This window comes from Pelecanus crispus, chromosome 1, assembly GCF_030463565.1.
Source record: "Pelecanus crispus isolate bPelCri1 chromosome 1, bPelCri1.pri, whole genome shotgun sequence".
Classification (NCBI taxonomy): Eukaryota; Metazoa; Chordata; class Aves; order Pelecaniformes; family Pelecanidae; genus Pelecanus; species Pelecanus crispus.
Genome location: NC_134643.1, coordinates 227,800,298 through 227,818,527, shown reverse-complemented (window position 1 = coordinate 227,818,527; position 18,230 = coordinate 227,800,298). Strand labels below are relative to the sequence as shown.

Genomic DNA, 18,230 nt, shown 5'->3' with positions numbered 1-18,230 from the left:
GCCGGGAAGGGCGGGAACGGCTCCGCTGGGACCCCCCCGGCCCCGCCGCCGGTGCCCACGTGCGCCCCGCCGGGACGGTATCGGCGCGGGGCGCCCAGAGCGGCCCCGGCAGCGCCGGCGGAAACACCGCCCCCCTGCGGCCGGGAGGCCGAGCAGCCCGGCTGCGCGGGGCGGGACCGCGGCGCCCCGCCCCCAGCCCGAATGGCCCCGCCCCCAGCGCCCCGCCCCCAGCCCGAATGGCCCCGCCCCCAGCGCCCCGCCCCCAGCACCCCCAGCCCGAATAGCCCCGCCCCCAGCCCGAATGGCCCCGCCCCCAGCACCCCCCAGCCCGAATAGCCCCGCCCCCCGCGCCCCGCGCCCCGCCCCAGCCCGAATGGCCCCGCCCCCACCCCGCGTAACCCCGCCCCCACCCCGCGTAACCCCGCCCCCAGCCCGAGTAGCCCCGCCCCCAGCCAGAATAGCTCCGCCCCCAGCCCCCCGCGCCCCGCCCCTGCCCGCCTCGCCCCCCGCGCCGCCCCCTGCCCCTCCCCCTGCCCGTGGCGCGGCGGGAGGGCGGCCGGCAGGGGGCGCTGGCGGCGGGCGCGGGGCGGGGCCCACGCGCTGTCCCGCGCCCGCTGAGCCGCCGCCCTGCGCCGCCGCCGGAGCCGGTAAGGGCGGCCTGCACGGGCGGGCCGGGGCCGGGGGCGGCGGGGCTGGGACCGGCTGGGAACGGGGCCGGCTCTGGGGCGGGCGGGGCTGGCGCTGGGCTCGTGCAGGCTGGGCCGGGGCCGGGGCCGGGGCCGGGGCCGGAAACAAAACCGGGGGGGGGTCGGGCGGGCTGGGCTGTGCTGGCCTGGGCAGAGGCTGGATGGGGGCAGCTGCGGGTGGGGTGCGCCGGCGGCGGGGGTCCGGGGGTCCGGGTGTCCGGGTCCGGGGGCACGGGTCTGGGGTCCGGGGGCACGGGACCGGGGGCACGGGGCTGGGAGTATGGGGCTGGGGGCCGGGGGCACAGGGCTGGGGGCACGGGGATGGGGGCCGGGGGCACGGGGCTGGGGGCTGGGGGGCACGGGGATGGGCGCTGGGGGCACGGGGCCAGGGGCACGGGGCCGGGGGCACGGGGCTGGGGGCCGGGGGCACGGGGCGCGGGCTGGCTGAGCAAGGCAGGGACCCGCAGGCTGCCCGGGGCTCCGGTGCCGGTGGCTGGTGTGGGGTCGGTGCTGCCGAGATGGGGCAGGGCAGGCCGGGGCCCACGGTGGGTCGAGCCCTGGGGTCTGCGGGGGCGCGATGGGGCTGGGGCTGTGCTGGAGGGGGTTTGGGGGGGCTGCAGGGAAGGGTGGGGCCCTCGCACCTGGTCTTGGGGAAGGGTCTTGGGTCAGGGCCGATGAGGAAGGAGGGGGGTGGCCCAGGGCAGCCTGGGTCTGCACAGCGTGGCACCGTGGCCGGAGTGGTGGGGAGAGGGGCCACAGGGGCTCAGCGGGGCCACTCGGCGATGGGGGAGCAGGGGCCCCCCGTTTCAGGCAGTGCAGGGGCTGGGGGAGGGCTGGCAGCCCGGCCGCGCCGGAGGCAGGGACCGGTGCGGTGCCGGACGGGAGCGCGGCAGCCCTGGCCCGAGCAGGGGTGACGGCCGCTGGAGGAGCGGTGGCGGTGACAGCGGGGTGCAAGTCCCACGGGGCTGAGGCAGGGGCGGGTGCCGCTGGGGTGACCCCTCCCCGCTCCCGTCCCAGATGGCTGGGGGAAAAAATCCATTGTGGGGGCAGCGCCATCAGCCCTGGGGCGCTGGGGCGGGCAGGAGCCGCGGGATGTGCAGCGCTGGCCCCTTGCAGCCCGCAGGCAGGGCTGCTCCGTCCTCCACAGCTGCGGAGCTGGGAGCCGCGCTGGCGCTGCCCCGGAAGCTCTGGAGCCCATTCCGGTGCCCGTGAGACCCCGTCGAGGGTCCGGGCTGTGAGGCCGGTCTCCTGCATCCCTCGGCCCACGAGGCTGCCCGGAGCGTGCGGCGCAGGCCGAGCGGCTGTCCTGGGGGGCCAGCTGCCGGGCGCGGGGAGTGTCGGGGCCTGTCCCGCCTGCGCAGGGCGGCTGGGGGTCCCGCTGCAGCTGGGCGAGTGCCGGGCCTCGCGGGGACCCCGAGGGGCACCAGGTCCGAGTCCTCGCGCCTGTGCGTCGGGGGCATCGTGCTTGGTCTGTTCCTGCACCCGCACGGGGGGACTCGCTGCGGGCAGCCCCGCGTCCCTGCTCGATGCCGCAGACCCCCAGGCAGGCGCGCGCTTGCCGGGCGCGTCCCCGCGCTGCGGGGGAGCTGGGGGCAGCACAGCCCTGGTCTCGGTGAGGCTGCTGCTGTCAAGGGGTTAAAACCAGAGCCGGGATGCCTGCTCTGTGCCGGGCGCGGGGCTGGGGCGTCTGCTGATCGGAGCGGAGAGCAGGGGAGCGCGCGGACCTTTGGGGTCCCAGTTTCCTGAGTGCGATGCTGCGCCAAGTGCAGCCAAGCCTGGGCTGGGGGTCAGGAGGGCCTGGGATCCCTGCAGGGTGGTGCTGGGCCTCCTCCAGCTCTGCTTCCCGACCCCTTCCCGGGAGATACGGGCACCCGGCTCTGGCTGGGCCTGCAGATAAGCCCGTGCGTGCCAGCTCTGCTTCCTGCGAGCTGCTGCGGGCACCCGTGATGCTGGAGTCAGTCGTGAACTTCCCTTTCGGCTCCGAGTCCAGCTCCGTCCCCAGCCCTCAGTAGTCCCCGTGGTTTTCCGCAGGGCTGACGAGGAGGGGGCTGTGAGGCTCCCGTCCTCGCTCCCCCAGGGAGACGCCCCAGCCGAGGGGCTGCCGGGAGCTGGGGGGCTGCGGGAGGCCGCGTCCAGGTCCCAGGGCCGCGTGTGGGAAGGGGGGGCAGGGAGCCCCGCGTCCTTACGCAGCCCTCCCCGCAGCAAGAGCCGCGATGGACGACATCTTCACGCAGTGCCGAGAGGGCAACGCCGTGGCCGTGCGTCTCTGGCTGGACAACACCGAGAACGACCTCAACCAGGGGTGAGCAGGGGGCCCCGGCCCAGGCGGGACCCCCGGGGGAGCTGTGCCCCCTCCGCTGCGCCGAGGGTCGAGGGCGCTGGACCGGGGCCGGGGCTCGTTTCCGCTCTGCTCCGTGTCCTGGGGAGGGGGTGGGATTCAGCTCCTCCCCGCCGGGAGGAAGTTACCGCATCGCTGAGGCATGAGGGCTGCACATCCTCCAGCCGCTTCCTCGGCTGCCTGCGGCTCCCGGCCGCGGGACAGGCCGCGTCTTGGCCGGGCGTTGGGCTGGGGGTGCTGGGGAGAATCTCCCCGTCCCCAGGGTGGCGGGCGCGTCTGGGTGACCGCTTCCGCTGTGCCCCCTCCCCGGAGCGCTGCAGCTGATGTGTGGAAGCACAGCCCGGGCCTGACGGCGGGGCCGGCTGACCTGCGCCCTGCCCCAGAGCTCTCCTCACAGCGCGTCCCCTGCTCCAGGAGCTCCCACGGGATTGCGCGGCCCGGCGTGCTGCCCGCCTGTCTCAGGAGCAGCGTTTAGGCCGGGCGCGAGGTTTAGAGCAGACGTCTCCGCTGGCTGTTAGCAGGCACAGCCTTCTGCCACGCGCCAAAGATCCCTTGTCAGGCCGCGTCAGCGTCTTTGCTGAGCTCGTTCTGGGCAAGGGCCCTGCCTTTGGCCGTGCCGTCCGGTGCCTGCCGGGGGTCCCAGTCACACAGGGCTGTCCCAGTCCCACGGGCCGTGCCCGAGGGACTGGGGCCACTGGGGCGTTTCGGTCCCGGGTGCCTGTGCCGGGGTGTCCCCTGCCTGCGGGGCTGCCTGCCCTGCCTGCCTGCAGGGGCGGTGCGGGTGGGGGGCAGATGGGGGCTGCTGTGCTGGGGAGCTGGAGGGGAGCCGGGGATGCGGTGGCCCCCGCCTGCCAGACCCTAATCTCCTTTTAAGGCCTGGCTGGTCTCCTCCTCCCTTACTTGGCCAGGCACCGCAGGAGCTGAGGGGGGGACGGGGGAGGGGATCTGGCTTTTGCCAGCGTCTCCGTGATTCAGCCCTGGAGAAGATGGGATTTGGCCAGGGCCTCCGGGGCCCTCGTGGGGATGGGAGAGAGCAGGAGAGCTGCTCGGCCTGTCCCCTTGCGCTCCGCAGCCCGCGTGCGGGCACGCACGGTGGTACCTGCCTAGCTGCGGTGCTGTCGGCAGCGCCCTGGCCACGCTCGGCCCTTCCCTCCCCGCCCGGGTCGGGAGGGGATGCAGCAGGCGGGCTGCCGCCACTCAGCAGAGCTGTCCCTGCCGTCTCCGCAGGGATGACCACGGCTTCAGCCCCTTGCACTGGGCCTGCCGCGAGGGCCGCTCCAACGTGGTCGACATGCTCATCATGCGGGGAGCACGCATCAACGTCATGAACCGCGGTGACGACACCCCGCTGCACCTGGCTGCCAGCCACGGCCACCGCGACATCGTGCAGAAGGTACCTGCCTCCTGCGGCCAGCGCCCTGCCCCTTCCCCACTGCCCCCCGGGCACCCGCTTCGTGCCTTGCGCGGCCCCGTGGCAAACCGAGAGGGGCTCCGCGCAGCCCTCTGCCCTGCCCGCCCGGGACTCGCTCCCCAGTCGCCTGCCGGCTTCCTTGCCGTGAGCTTACTGCTTCCCCACCTCGGCACCTCCGAGCACCTCCGCCGTCCCCCCAAAAGCTCTGCATCCGGCCTCGGCGCCCCCCCAGCAGCAGACCTGGCCAGCACCAGGGCCGCAAACGTGCTGCTGTTGGTGCTCCTGCCCTCTCCCGGGCGAGGTGCTGAGGGGAAGGGGAACTGCTCTGGATTTACGGGGATTGTCCTCCTGCCCCCAGCTGATCCAGTTCAAAGCAGACATCAATGCCGTGAACGAGCATGGCAACACGCCTCTGCACTATGCCTGCTTCTGGGGACATGACCAGGTGGCGGAGGTGAGTGGAGGCCCTCGGGCACCGGCAGGAGCCCAGGGTGGGGGAGGTGGCTGAGGGGGGCACGGGGAGGGGGAGCAGGGGCGAGGCAGGAGGCTGGGAGTGTATGACGAGGCTGAGCACAGCAAACTGCAGCTGCTTGCTTTCTCCTCCCTCAGGACCTGGTGGGCAACGGGGCCTTGGTCAGCGTTGCTAACAAATACGGCGAGACGCCCATCGACAAAGCCAAGACACCGCTGCGGGAGGCCTTGAAAGGTAGGAGGTTCTCGTCCTGATCCCACAACTTGCCTCTGGCTCCTGCTGCAGCCCCTGCGCTCAGCATCAGCCCGCGCTCTGCTTGTGCTGCCGAACTCCTTGTCCCTCCAGAGCGTGCCGAGAAGCTGGGCCAGAGCCTCACCAAGATCCCCTACAAGGACACCTTCTGGAAGGGCACGACCCGCACGCGTCCCAGTAAGGACAGAGCCCTCCCTGACGGGGTGCTGCTGCAGGGAGAGCGCAGCTCTCCTGCGCGGTAGGGAGGGCTGCTGGGGAGGGGGCGGCAGCCTGCACCGCAAATGGCTCGTTCTGGAGCTGGAAATCCCCTGGCTGAACGTGGCTGCTCACGGGAGTGAGGCATCTCCCCGGTGCTGCCGCCATCTGCGGTCCCAGGTGGACGCCAGGAGGAAGGTCCGTGCAGCCGCAGGCTGCATCTCCTCCTTTCCTTACAGGAAATGGGACTCTCAACAAACTTGCTGGAATAGACTTCAAACAGCTGAACTTTGGCCAAAAACTCAACGAGAACCAGTCAGGAGAGGTACGTAGGCCTGTTGCCCCCCAGGACAGGGTGGCTGCACCCACGCGGACCGCTGCTCTCTCCCCAGCCCCCGGCTGGCTGCGGCGTGCAGAACTGGGGCACGACTGCGTGGTGGGTTTCCACATCCAGGCGTGGGGCCAGCGCACGCAGAGAGAGGGGCCCGCGAGGCCGGGGTTCGCTCTCACGCTTTGCGGCAGTCGCTCCACGCTGCTGTGGACCCGTCGGTCCTGTGGGCTCCGTGGGCCCCCGCAGCCCTGCGCAAGGGGCTGGGAGGTGCTCGGGGGCTGCGTGCCCTCTCGCAGTGACCCCCACCCGTCTCCCTGCAGCTGTGGAAAGGGCGCTGGCAAGGCAATGACATTGCCATCAAAACGCTGAAAATCCGGGACTGGACAACTCGGAAGAGCCGAGACTTCAACGAGGAATACCCAAAGCTGCGGTGAGTGCCCGCGTCCTTCCCCAGGGCAGCCGCGGCTCTCCAGGGCGGGTGTCATCTCCAGAGGAGTCAGGTCGGCAGGAGCCAAGCAGGTCCGCGGGGCCGGGTGGCAGCGCTCCGGAGCAGCGCCCAGGGCTGCAAGGGGGCCCTTGGGAGATGGGCACACTGGCAGCAGCGCGGAGGGCAGGGGGGCGATGAGGGGGCGCGGGCAGCGCCCGCTGTTCTCAGGCCTGTCACTTCTCTTGCAGGATCTTTTCTCACCCCAACGTGCTACCGGTGCTGGGCGCCTGCCAGTCCCCCCCGGCGCCCCACCCCATTGTCATCAGCCACTGGATGCCCTACGGCTCCCTCTACAACGTGTTACATGAGGGGACAAGTGAGTGCCGATGGGGGTGACACAGGCTAGTCCCCCAGCCTTGAGAATTTGCTGCTCCCTGTGTTTGGGGGGTGGCAGGGGCCCCTCCAGCCGCAACACCAGGGTGGGCCCGGGGTGAGCTTGGTCTCCAGTCCACACGACTTCCCCACGCCCCGCGTGCGGTGTCAGCACCACCTCCGCCCCACGCACGCTGCGAGTGACGTGGCACCTACCCCCCATGCCACCTCCCTCCCCGCAGACTTTGTGGTGGACCAGATGCAGGCAGTGAAATTCGCCTTTGACATTGCACGGGGCATGGCCTTCCTGCACACGCTGGAGCCCCTCATTCCACGCCACCACCTCAACAGCCGCAGCATCATGGTGAGCGTCAGCGTCGCGCGGCCCAGCCCGTTCTCCTGCAGACGGGGGCAGGGCAGGCTCCCCTCTGACCACCCCTGTCTCCCCAGATCGACGACGACATGACAGCACGGATCAGCATGGCTGACGTGAAGTTCTCCTTCCAGTGCCCGGGGCGGATGTACGCGCCCGCCTGGGTGGCACCAGAAGGTAAGTGCATGGCAGGCCCCTCCTGCTGCTTGGCCCCTTCCTCGCCCCCAGCCCCGTTCAGCCCCCCGTGCCGGATTCCCTACAGCCTTGCAGAAGAAGCCAGAGGAAATTAACAGGCGCTCGGCTGACATGTGGAGCTTCGCGGTGCTGCTGTGGGAGCTGGTGACCCGTGAGGTGCCCTTTGCAGACTTGTCCAACATGGAGATCGGCATGAAGGTGAGGAGAGGGCTGGGCAAAATCCACCGGTCCGGACCAGATGGCCAGGGCGTAGCGGGGCCCAAGCAGCCAGCGGGGAGGGGACGCAGGGCCCGCCGACGCAGGGCCCGCCGACGCTCCTCCCGCAGCGGGCTGCGCCCGTCGGCTGCGGGGCTGGGTCCAGATCTCTGATCCTGCCCCGCTCCCCGTGCTCCCAGGTGGCACTGGAGGGGCTGCGCCCGACCATCCCACCCGGCATATCCCCGCACATCTGCAAGCTGATGAAGATCTGCATGAACGAGGACCCAGCCAAGCGCCCCAAGTTTGACATGATCGTGCCTATCCTGGAGAAGATGCAGGAGAAGTAGCGGGGGGGGGGTGCCTCCCAGCCAGCTGACGCTGCCATGCTTCCCTCCCCGCCGCCCCCAAGTGCCTTCTTTAACCCCAGAGCCCAGGGGGAGCAGGGAACGCCCCCTCACCCTGAGCCAGCCACGGACACACGGTACAGACGCTGCCTTCTCTGGAGCCGCTCTGCGGGCTTCAGACAGTAGCACCGAATCTGCGGCAGCACCTCCATCCTCCCTGGCAGCTACGGGCAGAGACTGAGCAGGAGGCCTGGCCCACCACGGAGCACGGCTGGGCTCTGCTGCCTGCGAGGCTGGGACGGGGCTGTGGAGCCACGCTGTCCTCCTCGTGCCCAGGCCCGGAGCAGCGCACCCCGTAACAGGCTCACACCAGGCAACGCCCAGCCCTGGTGCTCTTTCCTGCTAAGGACAGCGGGGTGAAGCTTGCCTCTTGCGCCCAGCACCACCCCAGCTTCGCGCTTCACTCTTTATCGTTTCCATCCAGGCCATGCGGAAAAGCCGCCAGCATCTGAAATAAAATTTGTTACGGAAACCGGCTGCTGGTGGAGGGGCGCGTAGGTGCACAGGGCAGCGTCCACGGAAAGGGGGGGGAAGGCTGACGCGGGGGCTGCCCAGCGTCCGGAGAGGAGGACTCTGCGGAGTCTGTGCCTGCAGCAGCCCTCCCGCAGGGACTGGAGCAAGGAAAGCAGGCGGGCTACCAGCACCCCCTTTTGAGAGAAGGGCCCAGGCTGCAGTGCTGCCTGCGGAGGCCTCCGAGCGTTTCTCTTGAGCCAACAGGGATGCTTGGGAGGAAGGAATGAAGAGGGTTGGGAGTCCCATTCCTGCTATGCCCACTTCCCTGCAGCTTCTCGGGGCACGGCTAAGCCCTCCTGGGAACGGCACAAGGTGCAACTACGGGCCACCAGCTGCGAGCCCTGCAACCCGGCCCTCTCTGCAGCGGGCCTTTCAGAGGCACGGGACCAACTTGTGTTGGCGTAGCGAGAAGGGAAGCCCTAGCAGGCCAGCTTGTGCGCCGCTGTGCCTGTAGGCAGGGCGTTAGCACATGGGCAGGAGACGAGATGCCTTTCCACAAAAAACCCCCACCCTGCTGTTTAATGGCACAGAAGCAACCCTAAAAAAGTTCCCAGTGACAATCCCTCAGTCTTTATGTGAAATAATGTGGCTTTTTCACATTGATGCCATATTCTGCAAGTGCTGGTGTCAGGTCTTCCATGGTCAGCGTGTACTTCTTATCCTGAAGGGACAAGGAATAGCGTCAGTCGCAACAAAGGGCAATCTAGGCTGCCAGGCATTCCGCAAAACCTTGTGGGTTTAGGACTTTTCCCTTACAAGCTGTGGTGACCTGCATGTGCACAATTCCCAGAAGCAGCTGCAGAGCAGCATTTAGGGCATTAACCAGCTCCTAAGTACTGCACGTTTTGTTTGCTTTGTGCCCTCAGCTGCTCAACGGACAGAAACACTGAGCATTACTCAACGCTATAAAGATAAATTACATTGCCCTCATGAGGCCCCCAAACCACAAACAGACGATGACTGGGAGAATTCCCAGAAACTACGGCTACGTGCTTGCTCCCCGTTTATGTTTTTCCCCAAGCATCCGAGTTGCGGTTGCCGTCAGAGGGAGGACGCAGGGCTAGATGCCCTCGGTCTGATGAGGTGCAGCTACTCGCACATTCCTGTGAAGCCATCAAAGCACATCCCACAATTCCGCTGCCCCCCTCATTTTCCCACCAGCGCCCCTTTTCCACCAACAGAGCCCGAGCTCATTGGCAACCGTGCTGACCCTTCAGGAGCACAACAGGTTTAAGACTTTCTGCAGCCCACGTCCCCGCGTTCAGCGGCGGCACGGTTGGCTTGCTACGGCCCAGGAGAGGCCGTCTCCCCTCGTCCGAGCGGCCGTTCTGTCCTTCCCTCACCTTGCTCTTATTGCGGGAGCTGCCGGAGGCCGTTCCCTTCATCTTGCAGTGCTGCAGCGCATCGTTGGCAATGTCAGAAATAAACTTCTGTGCCGCCAAAGAGATCAAACGAATGCTACCCAGCAGAGAAGGAGAAGGGGTAATTTCAGACAGACGGCACAGAGCACCGCCGGGATCAAGGCGTTTCTGTCGGGGTCCCCAGGTATCAGACCCCACACAGGGCCCCCGAGGCCACACTCTAGCACGCCTGGTGCCACTTACATGCGTGGGTCAGAGGCCTCGAATCCCGCTCTGTTGAGGTAATAGCCCGTGACAGCGTCTGGGATCTGCACAAGAGAAAAGCTGGAGGAACTCTGCTTCCCGGTGGCAGCCCGTCGCCGCCGCGCGGCCCGCGTACCGTAGGCGTGTAATCCTCCAGCTGCATGAGGAAGTCCACCAGCGGCGTCGTGGAGACCACCGGCTTCACGTCCCCGTTGGCCGCGCTGGGTGGCACGTAGACCCCGTTGGACATGGCCCCTTCGGGGGGGCCGGCGGCCACCGCTGCGGAGACGGGCGCTGCGGGCACAGGCGCTCAGCGGGGGGCCCCGGCTGCAGCCCCGGCCCCGCCTGCCGGGACCCCCCACGCGCCCCCGGACCCTGCGGGCTCGGGGCCCGAGCTCGGGCCGCGCCCCCCGCGGGAGGCCCCTGCGCGGGGGTCCGGTCCCCCGGGGCCGCCCACTCGCGGGCCCCGCGCCCCGCCGCCCCCGCGCTCCCGGGCCGGGCCCCGCCCAGCGCCCCCCCCCCCCGCCGCCGCCACCGCCCCCCCGGCTCCGGGCGCGCCGCAGCCCGGCCCTTCCGGCCCGCCCCCCCCCCGCGCTCACCGGGCCCCCTCCCGCCAGCCGCGCCGCCCTCGGCTCCCCGCGCCGCGCCGCCCACCGCGCCCGGGGGCGCCCCGGGAACGCCGCTGCCGCCGGCGGCCGGGCTGGGCTTGTTGTCGGCGGCGGGGACGGGCGCGGGGGCGGGCGGCGCCGGGGCGGCCGGGGCCGCGGGCGCGGGGTCGGCCTCGGCGCTGCCGCTCATCGCCCGCCGCCGCGCGACACCGGCCGCCGCCTGCCCCGCGCCTGCGCACGGCGCGCAGCCCCATTGGCCCCGCCGCGCCCCACCCCATTGGCCCAGCCGCTCCGCGCCCCGCCCCACGCGTCCCGCCCCATTGGCCCCGCCGCGCCCCGCCCCGCGCGCGGCACAGAGGGGACGCGAGGGGCGTGGCCCCGCGGCTTTATTGGCGCCGGCCGGGACAGCGCGCGCGCGGCCCCCGCCCCCCGCGCGTCAGGGCGCCAGCAGCGCCCGCAGCAGGCGCGGGAAGTTGGGCGTCCCCCAGCCCGTGACCGGGTCCCAGCCGGGGCCGGCGCAGAAGCCCTGTCCCTGCACGGTGCCGTCCAGGCAGGAGAGGTGGCAGCCCTGCGTCACCTGCGGGGGCGGGCCTCAGCGCGGGGACGGGCTCCCGCAGCCCCCGGGAGGACTCGGGGACCCCCCGGGGCACCCCCCCGGGGCAAGGGCCGCCCCCTCCCCAGGCAGCAACGGATCCAGCTCCGGACACGCGCTGGACACCTCCCCCCCCCAAGCACCCCCAGCAGCGCAACGGGACCCCGCCCCCCGCGGGAAGCCCGTGGAGAACCCCCCGGGACACCCCCCCCCCGCCCGGGACACCCCCCCCACCGGGACACCTCCCCCCGCCCGGGACACCCCCCCCACCGGGACACCTCCCCCGCCCGGGACACCCCCCGCCCGGGACACCCCCCCCGCCCGGGACACCCCCCCCGCCCGGGACACCCCCCCCAGGACACACACCCCCCCGCCCGCCGCTGTCGGCCCCGCCCCGCAGCCCCCGCCTTCCCCACCGGCCCCCGCGGGCGCCAGCCCGGCCCGGCCGCAGCCCCCGACCTCGGCCCCCGGCCCCGGCCCCCGGCCCCCGACCCCCGGCCCCGCTCACGTCGTAGAGCGCAGCGCCCTGGCCCCGCTCCTGCAGCCGGTAGAGCGCGGGGTTGAGGAAGCCCAGGGGCGCCAGGCCCCGCTGCAGCCGCCGGTCGTTGATGAGGGCCGCCATGCCCCCCACCACCGGCGTGGACGCCTGCCAGGCACGCCAGCCTCAGCCCCCGGCAGCGCGGCCGCCGCCGCCCGGCACCGGGGGCTGCTCCTTACCGACGTGCCCGACACCCAGGGCAGCGGGATGCGGTTCGTCACCACCCAGTAGTTGTCGGAGAGCGCGGCCAGGTCGGGGTAGGCGCGGCCGCTGCTGTTGTAGTAGGAACCGGGCGGCAGCTTCGAGGCCGAGCGCAAGAAACGCCGGACGGCAGCAGCCTGGGGACGGCATCGTAGAATCGGGGTGGTTTGGGTTGGAAGGGACCTTTACGGGTCACCTAGTCCTGCTCCCCTGCACCGAGCAGGGACATCTTCAACCGGATCAGGGTGCTCAGAGCCCCGTCCAACCCAGCCTGGAACGTTTCCAGGGATGGGGCATCTATATCCTACGCACAAAGCTCCTCAGGGGGGCTAGGGGCAGCTGGGACCATGGCTGGAGGGCCACACCGTCCTCCGGGCCACCGAGACGGCGTCCTGGCTGCTCAATGCCCAATGCCCGTGCTCGCCTCCGTCCCTCCTGCCCCCGGCCCGCGGCGCAGCCCCGGGGCCGCTTGCGCTGACCGCCGCCGCCGTCACCCGCACCGCGCGCCGCGCAGCCCCCGGGCCCAGCCGCGGCCCCCAGCTCCGGCAGAGCGGGCGCCTCCTCACCTGGTAATCGGGCATGGGGAAGACGTTGCTGAAGCCCCCCCCGCTAATGTAGTCCGTCACCTCTGCGGTCACCAGGAAGGGGTTCTTGAAGGACGTTCCGCCCACGGTGGTGACGTAGGGGCTGGGGGCACAGGTGGGCACCGTGGGTGGGCACGCCACTGCCGGGGGCCTCGGCGGCACCCCGCGCACCGGCCACCTCCCGAGGAGCTGCGCAGGTGCCCCCAGCTCCGAGGCCTGCGAGCGTCCCCAGGCAGGGGACTCCCTCGGGAGTCCCCCAAAGGGGCTCAAAACCAGCTCGAGGCAACGGCCGGCCACGGGCCGGGGCTCGACGCGCCGGCAGCTTTCAGCTGGCGCCAGCTGCGGGTGAGCTGCAGCAGCCAGCTCTGCGCAGAGCCCCCCGTCTCCAGAGGACCAAGGTTCCCCCCCACATCTACCTTGAGGCTGGAAAGCTGGGCCGGAAAGTGTGGTTCCCACCAGGCACCCTTCTGCAGCCAGCACCGTCGTCACCTGCTGACAGAGACAGCGCGGTAACCCGGCAGACGGGAGCTGCCCCTCGTCCACCAAACGCTCCCGGGAGCGACTGGGGGAAGGGCTCTCCCCACCGTCCAGGCTGGGATTGCCAGGCAGGGGATCCCGGCTGCCCAGAGGCAGAGCATCCCCGTTCGGTGTTCGCCACAGAGGTTCCCCACTGCGCCGGGACCCTCGGACGCTGCCGGGACCCTTGGAGGCGCCTGCACCATGCTCAGCACGCACCTGAGGCAAACAGGATGGTCAAGCCCCGGGCAGCTGCCTTCATGAACTCCGCGTTTACACGCTCCATGTAGGCTAGCGACAGGCTGTCCTCGTCATCCCCGTAGCTCACGGAGTGCACCCAAGGCAGCGACGACATGTTGCTGAGCAGCAGGAGCCAGGCCAGGAAGGGCTCCTGGCTCTCGTGCCTCCCTGCAGAGACAGAGGGGGGACAGGGGCAGCTCCTAGGACACCAGGCTCGAGGGAAAGCGGGGGATGGCGTGGGGGGCACCATGCCTCAGCAGCACCACCGGCACCAGGAGCTGAAGGTCCTCCGGCTCCTGCCCTGCCTACAGAGAGCAGATCCACAGCACCGCTGCTCTGCAGCTCTCCTGTGAGCTCTTGCTGGCAAGCACGGCTCACCTCGGGGATTGTCACGGTGGATGGCGCCAGGCTCCAGCTCTGCCAGCGGCGCTGGTGGAAGGGTCGCCCCGAACCCCAGAGCAGGGGGTCTACGCTCATCCACTCCTCTGAGCATCTGTGACAGGGCTGCAGGCACCCTCGGCATCCCGGCAGCCACGCAGCCCTTCCGAGACTCAGCCAGGCCTTGGCTCCTCTACCCACAACACTGGGCTCCATCTCCATCTGCCCAGGTCCCTTCCTGCCCCTCATCCCTCTCCAGGAGGAGGGGAGAGCAGAGCCCCAGCCGCCCCTTCTCTCTCCCAGCTGCCGCTGTAACTGCCTGTCTCCGCACCCTTTCCACATCGCTAACTGCACGGATGAGGCGGAACATCACGCAGAGCTGCGCCCGCCTTCACCATCAGGAAGACAGAGCTGGCAGTCCTAAGGGCGCTCCGTCTCCTGTTCAGGCAGTGTCTGATCCGGGACAGATCACGCTTTGTCCTACAGCACCGTAGCCGTGTTTGCGCAGGCTGTTTTGCAACCTTGTTTTCTCAAATTGCCTTACTCTTCTTTATTCACTCTACTGGTAGATTCATGGGTGAGAGACCAGCTTCAACCCCAAAGAAGCAGGAAAAAAGTAAAATGACACAGTTGCTATGCTCTCCCTCCACAGAAAGACAGCAGAGTGAAGCGACTGCTTTACATTGTGCCGTCGAGGCCTGGAAGTCCCTGTTACAGGACACTCTGGACGCTGAAAGCTCACATGGGCTCAAAAGCAACTACACAAATCAACGGAAGATGATTTCCCTACGAGCTATTAGAAACCAGCATCAGCTCCAACTCTGGAAGCCCACAAGGTACGTGCCCACAGCAGCTGGGCAAGCATTCTGGCGAGGTACCGCAGCCAGCGTGCCGTTTGTGTGCACCCCCCCGGGCGTTCCCCTTTGAGAGACACGGGGCAGACTTAGCACAGACATTTTTTATGCAGAGAGCAAGTGCCTCCCTTAACAGCAGGCGGGTGCGTTGGTGCTACAGCAAGTGGGACGCATGGAAGCAGTCACGGGGCAACTCTGGAGGGGGATCAGTACCTGCATTGCTGAAGACCCACGTGGAGATGTTGGCACCCGTGCTCATGATGTATTCCACGTCCAGACTGGCCTCCAGCCCAGCCTTGCCCTTGCCCTGGTGCCCAACCACTTGGTCAACCTGAGAGCGGTGGCCAAAGCTGCTGCCAAAGAGCCGCATAAACTCAGCCAAGTCAGCCTGGTGGAAGTACTGTTCCAAGAACTGGGGGGACAAGCAGTGGACAAGCTTTTTCTCATTTTCTCTTGAAAAAACAAGGTAAGTTTCTTCTCCCGACTTAGAAAGTTGGCCCAGCACGGGTCTGTGAAATGCCAGCCCACCGGCTGCTCCCACCAGCTGCGTGAGGAATCCCCACAGCTGTGCGGGGACCACCAGAACAGCAAGCGTTGCAGAAGCACCAACCCGCGGCCTACGGGCCTCTGACCTGGACTGGCTCCACCAGTTACCTGGGCACAGGCCTGGCTGTTGTTTGGCAGCAGCCCGACATCTCCTCCTGTCATGTTGTATCTCTTACGAATGATGGAAGGCGTCACGCCCAGGTGGAAAGCCGCTCTTCCTCCATAGTGCTGCCTTGACTCCGTTTCCTTCTTGGCCCAGGCTCTGCTGACCACCTTTCTCTCCGCGGGGAACCGGTGCAGACCACCCACTGGTGTGCAAACAAGCAGGAAAAGCAGCAGCTGTCAGGGCCCAGAGCTCTGGGAGGACGGTATTGCGGCCCCTCGGCTCCCCCTTCACCGTCTTTACTCAGGCTTCATGTCCGAGAGCGCCGGCCTGCAGCGGGGCTCGGGGGAGCCCATGCCCTGCAGCACCTGCCCCGAGTGCTGCACAGAAGGTGGGCAAGTCCTCCCTCGGCTTCCTCGCCAGTCCTCACAGGTATTCCCAGGCTGCGCAGCTCAGGCTCCCCGCTGCCAGGCCGCTACCGCAGCTTGGCAGCCTCTGCTCTCCTCGTGGGACGGCCGTGGCAGCCCACACAGAGGGGCTCACAGGACCGAGTTTTTCCACCTCAGAATCAGCTGCACGTCCGCAGACAGCCTGCACCTGAACTCCCCGCACTGAGCGTCCAGGCCCAGGAGCACCAGTAAGAGACGCTCACTTTGGCTGCTGCCTGTCCGTAGAATCGGAGTGGTTTGGGTTGGAAGGGACCTTTACGGGTCACCTAGTCCTGCTCCCCTGCACCGAGCAGGGACATCTTCAACCGGATCAGGGTGCTCAGAGCCCCGTCCAACCCAGCCTGGAACGTTTCCAGGGATGGGGCATCTATATCCTACGCACAAAGCTCCTCAGGGGGGCTAGGGGCAGCTGGGACCATGGCTGGAGGGCCACACCGTCCTCCGGGCCACCGAGACGGCGTCCTGGCTGCTCAATGCCCAACCTCCCACCCGCACCCCAGGCAGTGAGAGCTCTGGGCAGCGTCAGCTCCCCTGTGCAGGACGTACCGAAGTCAACGTGCTCAGCCAGCTCCTCGGGGACAGCGTAGGGGAGCGGGGAGCGCACAACGCTGCGCTGGCCCTTCACGTAGCGGTGGAACTCAGCCCCTGGCAGGAGGTGCTCCGCCATGCTGCAACACAGGGACAGCCACCGTGTGAGGACTCGTGCTGCCGGGACGGCTGTGAGCGCGCCTGTCCAGCAGCGTGCCCGTTCTCTGCCCTGCTTCCCACACCCTTTCCACCCTGCTTGCTGCTAGGACGAGTCAGGGGCGAGCTCCGCTCCCCACCAGCACAGCTGACCTTGTAAAGCAACGAGCACCCTCCATACCTGACCAATTCCCACCACCAAACCGAACCAGAGCTCTGACACCGCAGGGTCCCCCGCAACTCTATCCCCAGTCCTCCAGCGGGGACTCTGCAGCCCCACAGAAAGCAAGAGGAGGTGCAGGGCTGGCCCAAGCACCTAACAGATATGCACGCCTTGTTTCCAGTACCGCAGATCACCGGCTACGACTCCCCCCAGCACTGGGAGCGTGGGGGGCACGCAGGCAGCCAGCTCTTGGCCACGGAGCCCTCACAACCTGGGCAGAAATGCGGCTCAGCCCGGGCAGAAATGCGGCTCAGCCCTCCGTCACCCGGCCTGCACCGCACAGCAGGGGCAGGGTCTGGCTTCTCCTGCTCTCGTGGGAATGGCACGGCCACCACAGCGGGGCCCAGCCCCACCCAGGGCTCACCTCGCTGGCATGCAGCACTCCAGGAAATCGAGGGTGGTGACGCTCCTGCAGTTCTCAACACCATGGCCTTGCAGCCACTTCAGCACAGCCATGAGCGTGGCTGGGGACGGCTGGACAAGGTCCCGCACCTGCTCCAGGGACAGGTACTGGCCTGCGAGGCACAGAGAGGGTCAGCGCACCCTGCTTGCGGGGCCTGGTGGGGCCGCAGGGCTCAGGCGCACGGCCGTTGCTGTACCATGGCGAGTGCGCACAGCCGTTACCGTATCGTGGCAAGTGCGCACAGCCGTTACCGTATCGTGGCAAGTGCGCACAGCCGTTATCGTATTGTGGCGAGTGCGCACAGCCGTTATCATATCGTGGCGGGTGCGCACAGCCGTTACCGTATTGTGGCGGGTGCGCACAGCCATTACTGTACCATGGCGAGTGTGCACGGCCGTTGCCGTACCGTGGCGAGTGTGCATGGCCATTACTGTACCATGGCGAGTGTGCATGGCCGTTACCGTATCGTGGCGAGCGGGGGTCTGAGACAGCATCGATGAGCTGGGCGAGGCGCCCCGTGCCTTGCTGCCGCAGGGCGAAGGTCAGCTGCACCTCGTGGCCGGGGTTCACACGGCCGGCATGGGTCCAGCCGGGGGGCACGCTGCGGGCAGGCTGTGAGCAGCAGGCGGGCACCAGCGCCCCATCCCGTCCCGCGATCCCGGCACCTACCGGAACGGCTGGTCCCGCTCCAGGGCCAGGCCCGCGGCGCAGCTCCAGGCGGCTGCACACAGCGCCAGCACGGCGGGGACCCCCCGACACCTGCAACAGGGGGGCAGGGGAGAGCGGGCACCGGCGCGGCCCCGGGGCCATTGGCGGCACCACGGAAACCCGGGGACTGCCAGGTGCCTGCCTGACCCCCGGGTCCCCGCCACCCCGGGCCATGGAGCCCCGCCTGAGCCCCGGCCCCGTTACCCCCGGGCGATGGAGCCCCGCCTGAGTCCCGGGCCCCCGGGCCATGGAGCCCCGCCTGAGCCCCGGAGCCCTGTCACCCCCGGGCCGGGGATCCTCACCCGACCCCCCGGGGCCATGGAGCCCCGCCTGAGCCCCGGCCCCGCTACCCCCGGCCCCGTTACCCCCGGGCCATGGAGCCCCGCCTGAGCCCCGGCCCCGTTACCCCCGGGCCATGGAGCCCCGCCTGAGCCCCGGCCCCGTTGCCCCGGCCCCGTTACCCCCGGGCCATGGAGCCCCGCCTGAGCCCCGGCCCCGTTACCCCCGCGCCATCCCGCCGCCTCCCGCCGCAGCGCCCCGATCACGTGTGGGGGCGCCTGATTCCCGGTCACGTGAGGAGGCCGAAGCCAGGGTCACGTGGTGAGCAGCGCCCCCGCCGGGGCCGTGGGGCCGCAGCCCGTGGCCAGGGGCGCCGCACCGCACCGGAGCGGAGCGGACCGAGCAGGACCGGACCGGACCGGACCGGACCGGACTAGACTGGACCGGACCGGACCGGACCGGACCGTGGCGTGGCCGAGAGCACCGGGACCGGTGCCAGCCCACCCTCCCGGCCACTCGCCAGCGGGGCCGCTCGCCGCAGGCCCGGAGAGGC

The 18,230-nt window shown here is 69.4% G+C and overlaps 3 protein-coding genes across 3 annotated transcripts; 1 reads left to right on the top strand and 2 right to left on the bottom strand.

Moving 5' to 3' along the window:
- Window positions 1–2,892: 2,892 nt before the first annotated feature.
- On the top strand, window positions 2,893–7,836 carry ILK (integrin linked kinase). The gene is made up of 12 exons (XM_075727769.1): window positions 2,893–2,988; window positions 4,252–4,417; window positions 4,794–4,889; window positions 5,045–5,141; window positions 5,253–5,336; window positions 5,594–5,679; window positions 6,006–6,115; window positions 6,361–6,488; window positions 6,727–6,848; window positions 6,935–7,034; window positions 7,120–7,250; window positions 7,448–7,836. The coding sequence occupies exons 1-12, from the start codon at window positions 2,900–2,902 to the stop codon at window positions 7,595–7,597; spliced, it is 1,359 nt and encodes a 452-aa protein (XP_075583884.1). The 5' UTR covers window positions 2,893–2,899; the 3' UTR covers window positions 7,598–7,836.
- An 827-nt stretch (window positions 7,837–8,663) lies between these two features.
- TAF10 (TATA-box binding protein associated factor 10) lies at window positions 8,664–10,569 on the bottom strand. The gene is made up of 5 exons (XM_075723991.1): window positions 10,371–10,569; window positions 9,908–10,065; window positions 9,772–9,836; window positions 9,511–9,625; window positions 8,664–8,828 (listed from the first exon to the last, which is right to left on the bottom strand). Exons 1-5 carry the CDS (start codon window positions 10,567–10,569, stop codon window positions 8,739–8,741), a joined length of 627 nt encoding a protein of 208 aa, XP_075580106.1. The 3' UTR covers window positions 8,664–8,738.
- Window positions 10,570–10,815: 246 nt separating this feature from the next.
- Window positions 10,816–17,774, bottom strand: TPP1 (tripeptidyl peptidase 1). The gene is made up of 13 exons (XM_075720530.1): window positions 17,764–17,774; window positions 17,360–17,449; window positions 17,152–17,291; window positions 16,652–16,802; window positions 15,927–16,048; window positions 14,937–15,136; window positions 14,496–14,694; window positions 13,030–13,218; window positions 12,711–12,783; window positions 12,277–12,397; window positions 11,689–11,847; window positions 11,480–11,617; window positions 10,816–10,956 (listed from the first exon to the last, which is right to left on the bottom strand). Exons 1-13 carry the CDS (start codon window positions 17,772–17,774, stop codon window positions 10,816–10,818), a joined length of 1,734 nt encoding a protein of 577 aa, XP_075576645.1.
- Between the last annotated feature and the right edge of the window lie 456 nt (window positions 17,775–18,230).